General features: G+C 45.6%; 1 protein-coding gene across 3 annotated transcripts; it reads right to left on the bottom strand.

The window, feature by feature from the left end:
- Positions 1-113: 113 nt before the first annotated feature.
- tshz3a (teashirt zinc finger homeobox 3a) lies at positions 114-16,852 on the bottom strand. 3 transcript variants are annotated; one of them, XM_070907195.1, is made up of 3 exons: positions 16,535-16,852; positions 1,877-4,355; positions 114-1,798 (listed from the first exon to the last, which is right to left on the bottom strand). In XM_070907195.1, exons 1-3 carry the CDS (start codon positions 16,572-16,574, stop codon positions 1,039-1,041), a joined length of 3,279 nt encoding a protein of 1,092 aa, XP_070763296.1. In that variant the 5' UTR covers positions 16,575-16,852; the 3' UTR covers positions 114-1,038. The 3 variants fall into 3 exon arrangements, with proteins under 3 accessions (XP_070763296.1, XP_070763293.1, XP_070763294.1); XM_070907192.1 differs by having other exon boundaries at positions 114-4,355; XM_070907193.1 differs by lacking the exon at positions 16,535-16,852 and adding an exon at positions 7,331-7,382 and having other exon boundaries at positions 114-4,355.
- Positions 16,853-18,292: the final 1,440 nt, after the last annotated feature.

Genomic DNA, 18,292 nt, shown 5'->3' with positions numbered 1-18,292 from the left:
TGAAATGTTGCTTGTTGAAATATTGCTTTTTAAATTAGAGATTCAAACTGCACCTTGATCTACACATTTCTCTGATTGGTAAATATGAAAGAAAACAAATGTTTTATGCAGCAGTTAATTCAATTTAATCATAGAAGCACAAGGCATTAACATATTTGTATTGTGTTTTTTTTTATCAAATAACATTTATAAAACTATTGTGCAAAACAATGTCCTTTTAATATTCTTCAAAGGCTCTGCACCAGTGGATAGTCATAGTCCTCTTAAATTAGGAAATATAACAAGTATGCATAATTTAAACAGCGAGTTGTAAGCTTATACACTATATATACATTTTTACACAGACCTGGATTTTAAGTGCCCCTTACTCAATGATAAAGAACAAGGCAGCTTTTACAATCAGCAAGAAAATCAATAGGCTGTACAGAGAAAACTATAAAAACAAGCAATGAACTTTTGCTGTTTGGCAGATTCTTTTAAAGGAGCTTTCCCAGGCATTTGGCTGTTTTAAGGTGTTAAAAAAATGACCAGTTTGAAAGGGCATTTTAAAATCTGGACAGGACAGGACAGGACTGTACAAATGTAACAGTAAAATTTGTTGAACATGCAGTCTACCAGCAAATCAAAACCAAACTCACAAAAATACAAAATAAATACAATAAAGTTAATACATTTCAAGTTATTAGCTGACCTTCGAGTCAAGAGATTCACCATGATCATGAAATAATCTGTCCTCTGCTGTCTCACATTACCAAAAGGTGTACATATAGTGAGGGAGACAACAAAGCTAACAACAAATCGGGCTGAATATCTTTGACCTACAGTATATCTTGATGTGAAATAAATGTCTTTTGAAATACAGAGAAATCAGAAATGTTTATAGGCCGAATAGATGTAAACACCTTGTGCTGACATTTTTAACAGTAGTTCATGGCATCTTTGTGCATTACCACACTTTCAAATATTCTCTGCTTTTATTTTTTGTTTTTAACAGCCATTCTACATGTGTTTTCCAGTATGTCTACTGCTGAGAGTAATTTAGTGTTTCTCTAGCTCGCACACATACAGCAGATGGTCCTCTGGAGACTTCCCATGGCTCTTGCTGAGGTGAAGCTTGATGGCGTGCTTAGAGGCAAATTTACGGACACAGAGCTGGCAGCGGTACACCGACCCATTACTACTGCAGTCATCTTGTGATTGTGGAGAAAGGAAGGACTCCAGGGGCACTAGTTTCTCAGTGAGAGTGTGGGAGTCTCTGACAGTCTGTTTGGGGGACAGCTTGGCCAGGTCCCTGATTCTGAACCCTAGGTGGGCTTCCAGGTGGCATACATACGCTGCTGGGGTTCGGATCTGTGAGGCACAGTCACTACAGAAGAATATAGGTTGACTGGAGTCCAGGTTCTTGAGGAACTTGGTTCTGCCAGTTCTCCTTAGCTGGTACTTGACGTTAGCCAGCCAGTGGCTGATGGTGGTCATGGAGAGGCCTGTGAAACGAGACACATGCATTCTTTCCTGTGGGCTGAGGTCGTTAATGATGTACTTCCCCTCTGATGTCTGCCTCAGGCTCGAGGCAAACTGGGCCTGCAGAAGGAGGAGGTGCTGGGGGTTCCAGTTAGAGTGACGACCTTTGCGTTTGTGTCCATGCAGGGACGCGTCATCATCGTCATGTGTAGAGCCCACAATCTCTGTTTTATCTGTGACCCGGGACCGTGAAGGAGGCTTTGGGACATGGTGGGACTGCGTCAGATTCCTCAGCATGTCTGAGATATCCGACAATGCATTTTCATGTAGAGGGCTGCTGGATGTGTAGGGAGAGACCACTGTTAGCTTTGCAGGGGTAACAAGGGAGGGGGGGGAGGTGGAGGAGGCGGTGGACGAAGGGGTTAGGGGGGTTGAACCTACGGAGCCTCCTCTGTCGCTTTTCCCTTTTGTGAGGTCCATAGGCTGGTCGTCACTGGGCTGGCAAAAACGATTATCGACTACACTTTCCGGCTTTTTGGTCTGTGAGGGAGAGGCGGCCACAGCAGCCCTTTCAGCCATGCTCTGGCTGAGCCTGGAGAGCAGGCTCAGGGGATCTTGGTTTGGCAAGGAGGGCTTGGCTGCTTTCCCCAAATGAATGTTCATTACTGACTGAAGAGCACTTAGAGGGTTGACAAAGGGCTGCTCTGGAGGAGTATGGCCTGTGATAATGGCGGTACTGCATCTCAGTGTAGAGGCGAGCGGGGATTTGACTGCTGTCTCTCTCTTGGGTTCTGTTGCCGGGGATGCTCTGTCGCTATGGCTTCCCCTGTCGCTATTGGCTGGGGTGACTGCCCTCCATTCCCGAGGTGAGTCAGCCTCTCCTCCCTTATGCGATTCTCCAGCGTCACTACTACAGGGAGAGAGATGGTTCTCCATCTTAGGAGACAACTGCTTCACCCTTTGCTCTACTTTTGCGACTTTCTCAGTCACTTTTTTCACTAAATCTTCCATTGCTTGGAAGTTGTTGCTGGGGAATGGAGAGGACTGACTAAGTGGTGGGGAAATGAGGGGCTGGTTCTTGGCGAGGGAGGACAATGCTCCATCCCCTCCGTTGAACAAGAACTTCAGTGGGGAGGTCTTTTCCATGCTGCTCTGTTGGAGCTTGAGGGCACTGGGGAACTGGTAGGCTGCATGAATGCTAGGGTAGCCGCCCCAGCTTGGATTCCCACTCTGTGCCTTGTTGATGGCTGATGTCACAGTGTTTTCCAGTGATTTGAGAATATCAAAGCCCCCTTTAGGGCTCTCCTTCAGGTCCTCTTCAGTAAGATAGTTATACATTGAGATGTCATATTTCTCCTCCTTCTCAGCATCCTCCTCCTTCCCAACTGAAGCTGCAACTTGCTTCTCATTTCCAGCAGCCTCTTGCTTAGTGCACTCCTCCTCAACCTCCTCCTTTTTGATCTCTTTAAGAGGAGGGGAGGTAGCGAGAGGAGTCGTGGTAGTTTGAAGAGGTGGAGGAGAGAAGGTGGAGGGTGCGAGTGGGACTGACTGGACCCTCTGTTCAGTAGGTGTAGTAACCCGCCCAGGGTTTGGGGAGGTGGCCTCAGGAAGTGTTTTGATTCTCTTTCCCACAGAGCTGGTCACCCTCAGGAAGTGTCCTGTCACCATCATGTGGGTTCTCAGCTCTTGTAGTGTATTATGGGAACTCCCACACTCCATACACTTAAGGATCTGGAATTTGTTGGATTCAAACTGCCAGGCATAGCTAGCGCCATTCTGGTGGCCGTAGCGGTTATTGGGGGTGGTGTAGGGGCTAGAGGAAAGTTTCTGTGAGGGTTCACTCAGGTCTGACAGTGGATGCTTAGCTTTGGGTGTTCCTTCTCTAGAACGTGGTGAGGAAGTGACGTCCAACCCCATGATTCCCCTTTTCTTAGAAGACATGATTTTGGCTGCCACAGGGGCCATGGGCTCCTTCAGAGGCACTTTCTGGTAGTGTTTGGTCTTGATCATGTGGACACTGAGGTCCTGGAGGGATTCAAAGGAGTGGCCACAATACATGCACTTCAAAACTTTCTGGGCATCCTCCTTTCCCTCCATCTCCAACAGGGACCGTTTGCGTGGTTTAGACCAGCGCTTTCCACCACTGCCCGCCCTGTCCTGGTTGTCATCTCGGTAGTGGCCTGTATCATTCATGTGAACTGTCAGCTCCACCAGGGTGTCATAAGCAGCACTACAGCCCTTACAGCGGAATTTACTGGCCCCAGTGAAGATTGAGCCAAACAGCTTTGGGTTTTGCCTGTGGAGCTGGACTGTACTAAAGAGGCTGGGCTCAGACTGACCAGGGTGACGGCTCTGGGGAGGATGCTGTTGTAGTGTCTTTGCCACTGCAGACTGGTGCCAGTCATAGCTACCGCTGCTGCAGCTACTACTGCTACTAGTGCTGTTGCTGCGAGCTGGCTTCTCCGTAGGAGCCAGCGACTGCGCCTGTGGCGGTGTGGAATTAAAGTTCAGTGGTGACCACAAGGGACTGGTCAAGAAGCTGGAGTAGATAGACTTCATTTGTTCTAAGGTGTCCATGCCTATGGGAGGTGTTTTAGTGTCACCATTCAGAGGTGCTGTGACCAAGTTGCCCTCTGCTTTTCTGGAGGGGCTCTCAAAGTCTGAGAGACGGTCACTGGTCTCACTCACATGTGACTCGCTGTCCATCTCTTGTCCCGAGAGCTCTGCAGCCCCAGCTGATTCCTGGTCACATGCCTGCTCCTTGGCAGGCCCTAAGCTTTGCTCCACAAACTCTTCCATGGGAAGGTCATCCTGAGGGGCTGAGGGCAGGTCGTCTGCTTCCGCCTCCTCATCCTCTACCACAGTGTGCTCTGTCAGCTCCTCAGGAGAATAGGCTGCAAGGAGAATGGAGACAAAGAGAGAAAGAAAGAGATGAGTTAAATTGCAGGGAGTGAACACGCTATGTTAGAATAACTGGAGAAAAAGTTTCCCTGCTATGTGTGCCCGAGGACTCCCAGGGATAAATGAGCCATCTGTGTGGGAGCCTTTAAAGCTGAGCTGAGAAATTACAGTCATCCCATTTCACCTCATCAACCGTTGAGGTGTTATTTTCCTCTAGGCGAGCCTGTATTTATATACTACCCCAGCCACACGGAACTTATGCCTCCCCTCTTTTCACTCCTTCTATTGGAGGAAAACAAAAAAGAAATATCTTGGCAAAAACATAATGCGCCATTTTATTTATCTCAGGGCGCAACAGCTTGAAATGAAAACTAAATCTGAAATTAATGAAGCCCAATCTCACTGTGGCATTCTCCTCTGGGGTAATAAATGAGTTGGATCAACCTCCATCTGTCAGTTAATATGTCTGACGCCTCTTCATCTGCCTCTTCTCTGATTACACACACATACGTACAGACACGCACACACATACACACACACATGCTCGCACAGACAAAGAGCATATCTTGAAGAATTTCAAGAAAGGGATGTCAGAATTTTGGTGATGAAATTTTGACATGTTGAATAGACATCCCACAGTGTCATCTGTACTAAAGTGAGTTCATTAGTTTTTGAATATGTGGAAGATAGTCAATACTCTGGGTTCAAGCTGCATTTTTAAAAGCAAATCTCCGAAGTCTAAACAGGTGTTAAATGGCATGCAAACGTAATACAAAGACATTTCACTCATCATAAAAAAAAGAAATGAACAAAATAAAAGGAGGGAGAAAATGAGACTGAATGGATAAAGAGGACGAAGTGAGAGTGAGGAGTGTCAACATGATGGCAAGGCATAAGCGATCTGTCACTTTGCATGTTGCCGCCCACTGCCTCCATGGAGAGAGATGATAAGTGTGTGTGCCTGTGTGTTTGTGTGTGTGCTCTGCCCCCCTGACACACATACAAATACACACAAACTCCTGTGTCTACCCACCCAGTGCCAGCTCACCCCCTTCTTCCGCAGAGTCACCGTGCCCCCCTTTCCTCATTTCCTGTCCACCTCACTCATGAAGCCGCTCAATTTAAGGAAAAACAAATAATCTCTGAAAATAGTGGATGGCCTGTGGACAGGTCTGAGGCCATTTGGACAATATTGTAAAGTAAGACAATTGCCACAGAAAAAAAGATGTAAGTATGGGCTTTAATAGTTTGGGCACTCACACAGTCAAGCTTGTGCATGTGGGCACAAACAGGCGCACACACACACACACACACATACACACACACACACACACAATGTGACTAAATCCCTCATTCCCTCCACTGCCCCACGCACACACGTCCAGTCTAAACAAAAATGTCATAGCTGAAATAACTCTCATTTCCAGTGCTAACAGCCAATCTCTAGGCAGCCATGCGGCTGGCGCTGGTCTGATTTGGGCCCTGGGGGCACAGTCAGCAGGCAGCCCCACTGAGAGGCCAGCCTAATGGAGACCTGGCAGGTGCGGCCCACTCTCCGTCCTCCCGGAGATTTGGTTTGTCACTGGGTATCCATTACCTGCCATTCTCCGCTGATAGGCCCCGACAGCCCTGATCAAAAGATGTCGTCGGGCCCCAGTCCGCTTGGCAGTCAGTGGCATGTCGTTTGTAAAAAGGGCCAAGCAGGGTGTAAATAAAATGACATGATCACTTCCCCGGCCCCTCATGTTCTGGACACAATTATGATAATGTGGACGTGGAGGGGAGGGAGGGGTCTGGGAGGATGGAGAAGGGGGCGAGGAGGTAAATCGTATCTCGCTCAGGCAAACACGCAAGGCAGACATCTCACTGCTACCACTGCTCAAGTGACTGCCCACACCCTCTTTCCATTCGCTTTACTTTCTCTTCCGCTTCTCCTCTGGAAGGTATTCATGTCAGATTCTCATTTGAAAGAGGAAATCCAGCCAGGATGAGGTAGTTAATGTGTTTGTGTCCTGACTAGCTGGTCACAGATGTCAGCTTGCATCAGGGGAGCCTGGAATGCCGCTTGACCAAGTTGTCAGGTCACCTTCCTCAACAAGAAAATATTCCACATATTTCTTCACATTGTCTGGCTGTTTCATCAAACTATTGCTGTATCCAATTTCATGTCACGTTATCGCATTCGTAAGCCTTCCCTTGGCTCTCTCTGTGCTAACTTGGTAGTAAATGTTTTACATTTCATACTAATAGAGCTGCGGCCCTGTAGGTTATTGTTCATTTGTCATTAAGGCTAGATAGCACAGAGAGGGGGAGAGTCCAAAAGGACCAGCTATAAAACCTACAGTGTCTAGCCGTGCTCCCAGGCAATTTAAAATGCAAAACAAAAACCATTATGTCTGAGCACTATCTGTTAATTTAATCCCCAATGACTGATAATCCATCACACAGGGCGACAACCACATCCAATTATTCTCCCTGGCTTGACTGACAACAGAGGTGATTTATCAAGCTAATAAAAGGTGATGGGAGTATAGAAGCTCCCTTAGAATGAAAAAAGAAGAGGATTATGAATACAACAATACTCTTGGATGCAGTCTTAACTAATATCTAAGCATATAGTGTAGGGCCAATGTATGAGTTTTCCTGGTGTGTGTATGTGAGAGGGAAAGAGAAAGTGTGTGTTCTTGTAATGACAAAGTGAGCTGATGCCATGTGTGGGAAAGACAAGAATCATTAGGTTCCATGAATGATTCCTTGGGGGGGGGGGGGCATTTTCACACAATCAACATCACAAAAATAGCAATAACACATTCACACAAGCTGCGGAAAATATAAAGCAGAAACACGCATTTCACCTTAAGATAGGCAACCTCAAACACAAACACACCCCCACGTAATTATAAATAAAGCTCGGCAGTCAGTTAGGACACAAGCTCACACACACACACAAAAACACACGTACACGCACGTAGATGCAAGCGATGAGGAAAGACAGTGACATCTTGGCATGCAGGAGGCATTCCTGTGGAGTATCATTTTCATAAACATAAGGGCCGCAGACGAGGAGGGAGAGATCATCTGATAGAAATACTGCAGTGCTGCTCTGACGATCAGGAACAACAGACAGGGCAGGGACAGGGGGTGATTAAGCAGGAAGGTGCTGTGGCTGCTTCTAAAGCAGAGCCTCTCAGTGTCTCTCTCTCTGTCCCATGGGTTATTCCTCCTCAAGTGCTGCTGAAAGCACGGTCTGTTTTTAATGCTGTATTTTTAAATGGGCCTCGTATGCAAGAGAGATCGTATGAAGACCTAAAAAATAAAATCAATCATGTAGAAGTAGAAATCTGCCCTCCTTTTTTTGCGAGATTATCACAGCTCGAATCAGCAAAGAAATAATTTTAGTGGATGTAAATTTGTGATTCAATACCTCTTCATTAGGCTACTACTAAATCCTGTCCCTTTTCTTAAAACTGTCCTTTGATGACCAAAGTGCATATTCCTGGTCTGGCCTCCACAGCTGGAAAAACAGTCTGGGAGCGTGATCACACCCAACAGCAGCGGGGTAAACAGGATGCGTCATTAAAAACTCTACCTGTGTCTGACCCCCATACTCAAATGACTGCTTGGTATCTGAGGAGAAAAAAAAAAGAAGAAAAAAGGACAACCTTGCCACAGGCATCGTGATATAAAAAAAGGTGAGCCCTTTGTGCGGTCATCATGAGTACAATATTTCATCTGTGCTTTTATACGCTAAAAAAGGCAGACAGCAGATGTCTGTACATTATGGCAAAAGGTACATTCGTTTTCTGAAATGATTGTGCAAAGATGTGGTGAAAAGAGGACATGTTTATATTCACAGGGAGCTATTAAATGGAGCTCCTACTGTATGAAATAATCTCTAAAAAACTGTGCTTACCCACTTCATAAACCAATGTAATGTTGTGTGTATTATACAGACAGAAGAGAAGAATAACAATCGTACATCGTACAAGGACTTTTAAGAAAATAAAACAAAACTAATTCTATTGCAAAGGTAATGTTTATATGGGTCTCACAGCTTGATTACCTCTTTATTTATTACTGTACGTAGAGAGAGTACCGTGCACAATGAAGCAACTGGGATCCAGGGAGGGGAGAGGAAATTGTCTACATGGGTGGCCCCTTATAGCTTACTGTAAAGATCGCAAAAACGTTTGATGCCGTTGTTCAAAGACAGCAAAAAAATCGAGCAACAGGAAAAAAGAAAGCACAGAGATTGCAGTCTATTATTACTGGTTTATTAAATTCTACAAAGACGCATGATCATGGGATTTTGTCCCATAGACATTATATATCTATTATAATAGAGTTATAGAGAGCAGGGGAAAGGAGGTTAGACATAGTTGCCAAGACCTTTGATCACATGTTGGTTGAGATATTTGAAGTCAGTTGGTGATCGGATAGGAGAGCTCAGAGAGGAGAGGGTTAAACTGTGTCTCAACATGACGAGTGTTTCTTGACATGTGTACAGTATTCTAACCGGACCTTGACGCCCTTAAACCAACACGGCCCCTCAGCGGGGGGCTCTCACTGACAGGAAACGGCTCCAGAACACGAAAGGACAGGAAGTCACCTCAGTCTCAATCAAATAAACCACAAACCACCGACTTCCACTCACTCTCTCAAGTTTCCCAGCAGCCTAAAACTCTTTAAATAGATTAGAATAATTCAGTCCAAAACAGCCCCATTCTGTCAAAATAGCAGCAGATCAGTAACATACCTAAAATGCCTTTCTGTTGTACACATTTGTCAAAGTAACACACTCAATCAAACTTAGTTCTCTCCCTCCTTTCCCTTTGATCTTTACAGGCTGCCTGAGAGTCCCACGAGAAAATACGTAACAGGTGATCTGTGGCCATTTGAAAAATTAACAAGTCCTGACATAATTCGCTTTTTTCAGATATGACCAGAGAAGGCTATCTTGTGCTACTAATTTTCTAGGTTTTATAATGCACAACTCTGCTTCTACGTTATGCTTATACAGGGTATCGTGTTACAAGCGATCATGGGTGTCTTTGTCAGCTTTTATTTGTGTGTGTTCTCTACCCCCTGATGGCATTGTGAATACATTGTGTCCGCCGATTGTAGTGCAGGATGTGTGATATGGGAGATGGGAAAAACAGAGAGATCATTCTGGCCCCAGGCAAAGCTTAGGGCTGAACCTTGTCAATGCACATAGTAAGAGGGGAGAGAGAGAGAGAGAGAGAGAGAGAGAGATAGAGAGAGAGAGAGAGAGAGACAGACCTGAATAGATTCAACCCTCGGCTGATTGTTGTTATGAGTGGACCTCAAAGCTGCCAGCTGCACATATAGACCTTCAAGACCCGAAAATTGGTCTCGTTTATCTGACGTGAGATGAGCCACAAACACATAAAGGCCTCCTGCTACCAAATCTAACGTGGAAGAGGACGTGGTGACCAAACTCATAGTTTCAGCCCATGCTCCAGTTGATGCAGCCACAATAAGTGATAAAAACAAAATGGAAACAAACAAAAAAACAGCTTCCACAGGTGCAGAACCAAGGGCAGCAATAAGGATCAAGGTGCCGCGGGAAGGCGGTGTTCTTGTCCGACATCCACATCAAGCCTGTTTCGTCTGATGATATGTAGTCAGGCAAACTTCAAACTACATCTCTGCCTCCTTCTTTCCATCCCTCTCTCTCTGCTCTATGAAGCAGAACTGCAGTTTATTTATCGTTCCTCAAACTGTTTAGGTCTTGTATAAAAATGTTGTTAAAAGGTGACCAGGCTGTGTAAATGGGGCTAGAGGCTAACGCTGAAGCTAAGCTAAGGATTCTCTAAAACTAGGTCCAAAATTCCAAAAAGAGTTTATCATTTTTTTTTTAATTTTGGTTCTTGATTTCACATTCCTGTCTGCTACATTGGACTCTTTAATTATTCAAAACACAGCTTTACACCACCTTAAAAACACTAGTTTCACTAGATTAGACAGGATGTCCATTTTAACCCAACAATCTAAACTAGTTAATTCATTGTTGTCAACTGCATTGCAAAACTGCATGTACTCAAACTACGGGAAGTACAGTGAGTCAGTCTCACAGTAGTTTACAATGATCAGTTTAGTTAATGGAAGGTTCATATTTCTTTTCTATTTCTTAGTTTTTTCATAAACTGAATATGTTTAAAACTAGTCTCAATTTTTAACTTCCTTGTACTAAAAAAACATGATTTTCCTTAAGATTTGTGCTACAACCTACATTACTGTAGGTCTGAAATTAAGGCTGGTTTGAACAAAGGTTAGTGTAGGGTCAGGCCTACTGTGAATCTGACACTGCGCCAGGAGCTCAAACTGGGGCTTTAGTTGAGAATAAGGCATGGGTTCAGGTCTGAAACTGGGATTAAATTTGTGGCCTTGTAGCTGGGACTAAAACTGGGACTGTGTTTAAAGTTGAATCTTTGGGTAATGGAGGTGGGGGGGTGGGGGGTGGGGGGGGTGAAGGGAATAAAGTCAGGGCTTGGGAGTTGGACGACCACAAACCCTCTCACAACGCACAGCTGCTGCCATGATCGCCTAGCAACGAGGAGGTGATGGACGCAGCCTGAAGATGGATGGCCACCATAAATCACAGTAGTGAGTAGGAGGAGGAGGAGGAGGTAGGAGACAGAGAGAGGGAACAAGAAGAGGACAAAAAACAAAACAACTGGGTTTTTTTCTCGCTTTTCTGTAGCAGAGCTGGCCTTGCCTTGACCTCTCACTGTACTCTTTTATTCATGATTGTTGGGGAATGACGCTGGGCTGGGGACTCTTCTGGGCAAAGCTAAATGGAAACTTCTGGGTAATCATTACAGTCAGTTAGATTGGATCCAATGGATCATTTCATAATGTATAATTGCAATAAACTCCATTTGAGGCGTCCACGTGCCCTTCAGTGTCTACAGTTTTTTCATGGTTCCAGTAACTTTTTAAAGATGATAATAATGATAGAAGATACCTTTCATAAAGCAACCCTCCAGGCAAGGCAATCTGGGTAGTGTAGTCGCGGGATAAACATCCCTGGGCTATCTGATTATGGCCTACTGCTGCGGCGCTGGTGTCTAGTAACACTCAGAGAGAGCGCTCAGTCATCCATCACACAGTGAGTGTCTGTCTAAGGCTTTCCACCCTGCTTCTTCTCGTCCTGGCTCTCCAGTTACAGCCATACACGGCCGGCCTAAATAATATTCTTCATGATAAATGGCACTATAAGCCTGGTATCCATCATTAATCTGATTTTTAAAGAAGCATCCATCTTGGAGAGAGCCTGTTAGGGCCACGGGAGAGCAGAGCAGCTCGGGTTCATTTAAAGGCCAGGCTGCAGCATGAGTGATACCTGTCAGCCCTGCTCATCAGGGAGCAGCACACACACACACTCAAACAGCATTAAACATTGACGCCATATGGCCTAACATGCATGCGCACACACACACACACACACCTCTACAATGCTCCTATGTTCGTCGTGCATATATTATGAGTACATAACACCAGCACACTTGTCGGACTTGTATAAAGTATATTTCTCCCCTTCATTCAGACATCTAGAGACGTGTCATGGAAGAACATTCTGTCACTCATCAAAACACAACTCGGTGTAACTCAATCTCCACCCTGTCATCTCGAAAAAATCTCCTCCCAAACACTTCTCCTCAAGGGTTTCAGGAAAACTCACTCTTCCCTGGAAAAACTCACACACACACACAGACAGACAGACAGACAGACACACAAACGACAGTCTCTTTTCCTAGCTCTCCATTCCTCTGTCTCTCTCCACTGACTCTGCACCTCATTCTCCATTCCTCTCCTTCTCTTTGTTTCTCTCAGTCCGCTCTCTGTCTTGTTTTCCCCTCTTTTCGCTCTCTCCTTCTCTTCCTCTCTGCCCCCTATCCACCTCCCTTCTCTGTGTGTCTGGTAAAGCCTGTTTGATAAATGACACACGTCACCGTGTCAGAAGCGAAGGGTGGGTCAGTGATAAATGACTCTGTTGAAAAGGAAATCGGCTCTCTGGCATGGCCGGGCTATTCTCCTCCTGGATTGGGTTTCAGGACCCCTGAAGACCGGAGCAGCTCAGTTTCCCCCCCGAAAAAGAGAACACATCCAAGCAGGCTCTGACGCTCGCTACCTCTGGGAGGGGTGGGAGACCGAGAGAGAGAGAGGGTGGGTGGGAGGTGGGGTTGGAGGGATCCAGCCTGTCCCAATTGTCGCCACAGTGCAGCTGCATCTATCACAACAGCGGTGGGACTATTTTTACAAAGCCTCCGACTCAGTACCCAGACAGCAGCCCCGGCTGAAAACCTCGGCTGAAAGCACGCTGAAAGCTGAAAGGGAAACGGTTTTCTATTTGTGACACTACTACAGCACTTACACTCCTCTTTCTCTCCCGGAGCCCAACCCTATGGCTTGACATCTGCCAAGTGTGTGTTAAAAAGGAGAGAAGGCCCATTTCACCGCCCCCACTCTTCTCCTCCTCATCGTCCCCACCACCAACGCCTCCTCCTCTTCCTCCCCCTCTGCCCTCTTTTTCTCTTCTCTTACACTCTCTCTTTCACTCACTTGCTGGCAGGGTGGCACTGTTATCATTACACAGGCAGGATTTATGGAGTCAGGGCCTATGGCAAAAACAAAAAGGCATCTGTCAATACCTGTGGGAAACGCTCTGTCAGCCCTCCTCCTCCTCCTTCCACTGGTGCTCACAGCCTCATTAGGTATGCACTTATCAGACACATAGATCACAGACGTGACTCAACCTCACCGGAATCCAGCCACAGGACTTTCATTAGCAACGGGGCCTGCAAGGCCAAAACATTTGCCGCGCTCGCACCTGCAAACAACGCCGGCGGAGGCTTATTGTTGTTAAAGCTCGCTAGCGCTGTCAGTCCGTATGTCGGCCGAACAATTAAGTCCCAACTCGTGCTCCCCTGCTGCTTCCGTAAGGGCATGCTTTTCGCACATAAACAACAGGAAGGCAGACAGATATAAAAACAGCTTACTTCATTTCACTTGCTGCTTTTATAACCCAGTCACAACATGTGCGCATGTGTCTGCAATGTGTGCTGTAAATGCTTGTATCTTTACTAGCGCCAGCGCTGTGTGTTCGTGTCTCTAAGGTGGAACAAACGTATGCTCCATGGGTGATGTGCAAAGAGAGGAAGAAACTGAGCTACGTAGAAGGCCTACAGGGTCCAGAGAATTATGGCCTGACCCCAGCAGGTGGTCCACAGTTACAATTCCTTTCATCACTATCACAAGCCAAACCGCACACACACACACACACACACACACACACACACACATTCAAACCCAACAAATCAGAAAGTGCATGCCCACTGATTTGAGAGCGCACACACACACTCACAGAGAGACATGAGTGATGGCTGCCAGTCTGGCAGCTATAATCCTGACCCTGCAGAAAGAAGAGACTGTTGCTGTGGAGCTCGGTCCAAATCAGACTAACCCCCCCACCTCTCTCCTTCAGTGTCGGCCTCTCTCTTACACACACACACACACACACACACACACACACGACCAGAGCACAGGTTATGACAGAGAAAAGGGGAGGGTGGCTTTCTATACGGTGGCCTGACAGTGCGCTGACACATGCAACACTCTGGATACTGTAAACACACTGACACCATCCTGCAGACATACTGTACAGGTTAGACATTCCAGTCAAATAGCAGCGTCTTTGCCCACGCGTTGTAAAGCTGATATCGACTTCCTGTTAAGTCGGTGAAGTATTTCCACTTTCTGCAGCCGTATCAACAGCTTCGGGCTCCGGGGCTTGCGGCAAAGCTAATCGCCAGCCACAAAGGAAGGAGGTCTGTATTTCCACAGCTGGTACAGTCTCTTTCTCATGTTTGCTCGGCTGTTTACGTGGCCAGCTGCCCTCGGTTGTTAAGAGCACTCAGACCTGACCCAGGTAGGCAGGCCCATTTGTCACCTGCAGCGGAAAATTGAGTTACAGCACAACCAAAGGCGAGCGGCTCTGTGTAATATCAAGTTGATTACATCAAAGTGGTGGCAAACCTCATTGGGCTGGGCACCCCGAGCTTGTCATCTCCAATCACAGGGCCTGTCAGGACTCCATCAGCCTCACGGCTAATTGGACGAACGCTAATGAAGCAGGCAAAACAAGTTTTCTACTGTGGAGAGAGAAACCCTCTCAGACAGAGGAAGGAAAGAGAGAGAGGGAGAAGCTGCGAGAGAGTGTGTGGTGGAGAGACAATGAGCAAAGCAGGGTGTGTGTGTGTGTGTGTGTGTGTGTGTGTGTATGTGGAGCGCGGGGGGGGGGGGGGGATTTTCATGCAAGTCTCAAGGTTGCAGTGGGCTGACTCTCCCCCTAAGTCCCTAATCAAGGCCCATCATCTGTCATCCTTTTCTTTGCTCTCTCTATCACCATGCTCTGTGCTGCAATCAATTCATCATCACCCTTTGTGTGCCACTGAACAGTTGACAACTTTATAACTTGCAGCTGCACGGGCTGACTGACAGGGGTGGAAGGGGAGCATGAAAAAATGAAGAAATGAATAGATGAATGAATGAACAAAGAAGCGTGGTTTCAGGGAGAAAAAGTTGTTTTCTAAAAACACAAAACGATCTACATTACAGCCTTTATTCCCTTTCGTCAACAGAGAAACAGCAGTGTAGCAGGGAGGAGAGAGTGGAGAGGAGAGGAGGAGACGAAAAAAAAACATCCTTCTCACTGATCTGAAATCAGAAAGCTTTCAGTCATTCTTTATGTGCTCCCCGCGGCCACTCTGAGCCAGTGAGCATGTACATTAGGCTGGGGCATTTTGATGAAATAAAAGCCCAGGCCAGCTTATGGCTAAACAGAATGGGAGCACTCACTCAGCCTGTCTCTGATTGACCATTAAAGCCATTGATGAATGGGCCTGTCAGGGGAGAGACAATTAAATCAAACATGAAACAAAGCCGTTGTGACGGCCCGGTCTGACAGAGCAAACCCATTCCTCCCCTCCATTACATAGCACACGGCTCCTTTTACAACCTCTAACCCACTCCTCCCGCCTCCTCTACCCACTCTGTGTGTGTGTGTGTGTGTGTGTGTGTGTGTGTGTGTGTGTGTGTTCAAAGTGAACAAGTGAGCGTGTGCACATGGGAGTGTGATGTTCTCTGCTGGAAGTGCGTGTGTGTGTGTGTGTGTGTGTGTGTGTGTCTGTCTGTTGGTGTGTGTGATGTCTCACAGTGAAACCACTTTGTCCCCCCTTCTTTCACTTTTTCGTGAGTCAGTTGACCATCAGAGTGTGTGTGTGTGTGTGTGTGTGTGTGTGTGTGAGAGAGAGAGAGAGAGAGAGAGGGAGAGAGAGAGAGAGAGAGAGGGAGAGAGAGAGAGAGGGTAAAAAGTACACAGGGCCTTTCAAAGTGGTTTAAACGTGACGTCAGGGGCCTGCAGCACATGGTGGGAAGTGATTTTCTGATGCAAATCGGGAAGGATCAGATCAAAGCCGCATGACAGCCAATCAATCAACCGTCAAATCAGACATGGCAACTGTCGATTATGGCTCCTTCCAGCCCACGAAACCCCATTGTCTGCTCTCAAATTGTTTATCTTATCCCAAGAAAAGAAAAGAAAAAAAAGCTCAGAGGTAGGGCTTTTTTTTCACCCCCGCTTGTGCAAAGAAGTTATGCGCTCGGATCAAATGCGCACAAAGCCCTAATGTCCCCCTTATGGCACGCCTCGGGCACTCACCATCGGGAAAACACTGCTTATTTCCAGAGGGCTTACACTCTTACAGATCAAACATTTTAGATGGCAGCTTGGATCGGTGAACTACCAGGGATCGGCGCCGGGAACAATAGGAAGCGAAAGTTTACAGCAGTCAACTCATCCGATGGGACTAACAGCAGAGCTGCTCAGCGTGGAGAGCGAAACCCGCAGAATCACGGATTGTTGTTGTACACAAACTGTTAACATCCGCCTCAAAAGAGAGGTTCACAGTTTCAATGAGGTCTCACAAGAGTAGCCAAGAGTGACAAAGCGCAGCAAAAAAAAAAAAAAACACCAAGTGGAAACGGAAATGCAGTGACTGTAAAGTGAGCTTTACAAAACAAAGGTGACATCCGCAGTTTTATGACAGTAAACCTCATTTTTACGCACATTATAGTTGGATACACGTACCTGCTGCGCGCTTGGGCGCTTCTTGTTTCCTCCGAGGCATTCTTTATTTGTGGGGATTTCCGTGAAAGTCTTCTTTCTTTCTTTTTTATTTAATATACCCCCTCGCCGTATCCGGGAAGATCCACCTCTACTCAAAAAAGATTCACGCCTTCGTGTAGTAGACTGCACAACATCGGGGAGTCCGATGGGAAGAAAAACTAAAAATCATCGTTACGGAATGGCAGCCTGCGGGGAAAGTCAGCGGAAAAAGAAATAAATAAACGAGGCAGGAGGAGGGGGGAGAGAGTGAAGTGTTTTTGGTGTGATCGCGTTGAGAGTGTCAGCGGTGATAGCCAGCGTCCACCTCGGCTGCCTGGTCTGGCAACAGGCAAAGTTGAGGGATAAGAGAGATGATCGCGTCACTCACACAGCAGGAGAATGGGCAAACCCACCGCTCCGTTAACTCTTTACGTCTCAGAGAGAGGGGCGGACACCACGCGCGACTGTCCTCCTGCCTACCGCTTTTCACATGAATCACGGCTCACGAGCTATTAGATGATTATTACACACAGTAGGCTGATAATTACCAGCCACAAAAACCACAAACAATCTGAGTAATATTCCAATAACGTCACCAGACATGTTGGAATTTATCCTTTGTCACGTTTTAGTTTTCATCTGTCACTGTAATACTTCTATTGAAATGTATGACTTTGCTGTGTTTATTTCTAATTATAATAACTGGCTCTTTTAAGTGATCATAATTGTCCTTCTTGTGACAAAGCACAGGCTCCGTCTTAATATGCAAAACACACTCAGCCACTAATAATATTTTATTAAATCTCGTAAATGTTCAAAGCTTTTGTTTAGTTCATGATAATGATTAGATTTGAGTTGTTTTGTGCAATGAAAACCCCCAAATATAGGACAGTATTTATTAGATGTGTTACATAGTAGGATGTTACAAATATAGAATGTTTCTGATAAGCAAAAGCAGTTTATATTAGATTTTCCTTTACATTAGTTTGCAACTTTCTTGTCATTGCACACAATAACTGCAGTAGCAAACGTGCATATAGATATATTTAAAGATAAACAAATGTATAGAATGAAAAATACACCAGTGGGCTTTGATATATACAAAATAGACAAAGCAATACACAAAACGTGCAGAATGAAGCTATGGTTTTTATTTTGTATTTGTATTTTGTATTTGTATTTGTATTTATGTAACTATTACAGTATGAACAGGAACCAAAGAATAGTATATAGAGTAAAATCAGACTGGTTATGTTGTATAAAATATTAACAGCAGTGTAAAAAAGAAAGTACATAGAGTGAATTTGTTAAATAGAAAAATACTGTAGATAACAGGAAGTGCTAATGCAGGAGGCAATGAGCCCGAGTGGAATGGCCTTCATATATGTTGCTTCAAGTAATTTTTGTAATTGTATTTATTGGCTAAAAAAATTTGCTTACACAGTCTATATATCTTATAACGGGTGCAAAACAATTTGCTAAGCAACCCCCTCACCACTGCCCCAAAATGCAAACATGCCTGAGGCCTTCTCCTCGCTAATTTAATGTGAGCAGTTAAATGTTAGCTTTCATCACAGTAAAAGCATCAGTTCTCCCATATATCCACATTAGGTAGAGATCAAAGCCAGTTCAAGAAAGGAGCGTTAAGTCTTAGTGCCAAGGTAATGCGTTTTTTTTTTCACTACTTGTCTCGCTTTTTTCTCGAGCCAGCAGTATCTCTGCAGAGTGGGATGGTCCCAA

The sequence above is a fragment of the Enoplosus armatus genome, chromosome 6 (assembly GCF_043641665.1).
Source record: "Enoplosus armatus isolate fEnoArm2 chromosome 6, fEnoArm2.hap1, whole genome shotgun sequence".
Classification (NCBI taxonomy): Eukaryota; Metazoa; Chordata; class Actinopteri; order Centrarchiformes; family Enoplosidae; genus Enoplosus; species Enoplosus armatus.
The sequence above is the reverse complement of the archived record's forward strand: the minus strand, read 5'-3'. Positions and strand labels throughout refer to the sequence as shown.

Excerpts from the sequence above, each read along its gene's own strand:
- tshz3a (XM_070907193.1), bottom strand. The coding sequence starts at position 7,382 with ATGCCTCCTGCATGCCAAGATGTCACTGTCTTTCCTCATCGCTTGCAT. Across the intron at positions 4,356-7,330 it reads TCCTCATCGCTTGCATCTAC|CCTATTCTCCTGAGGAGCTG; the intron begins GTGCGTGTACGT and ends TTCTCCTTGCAG.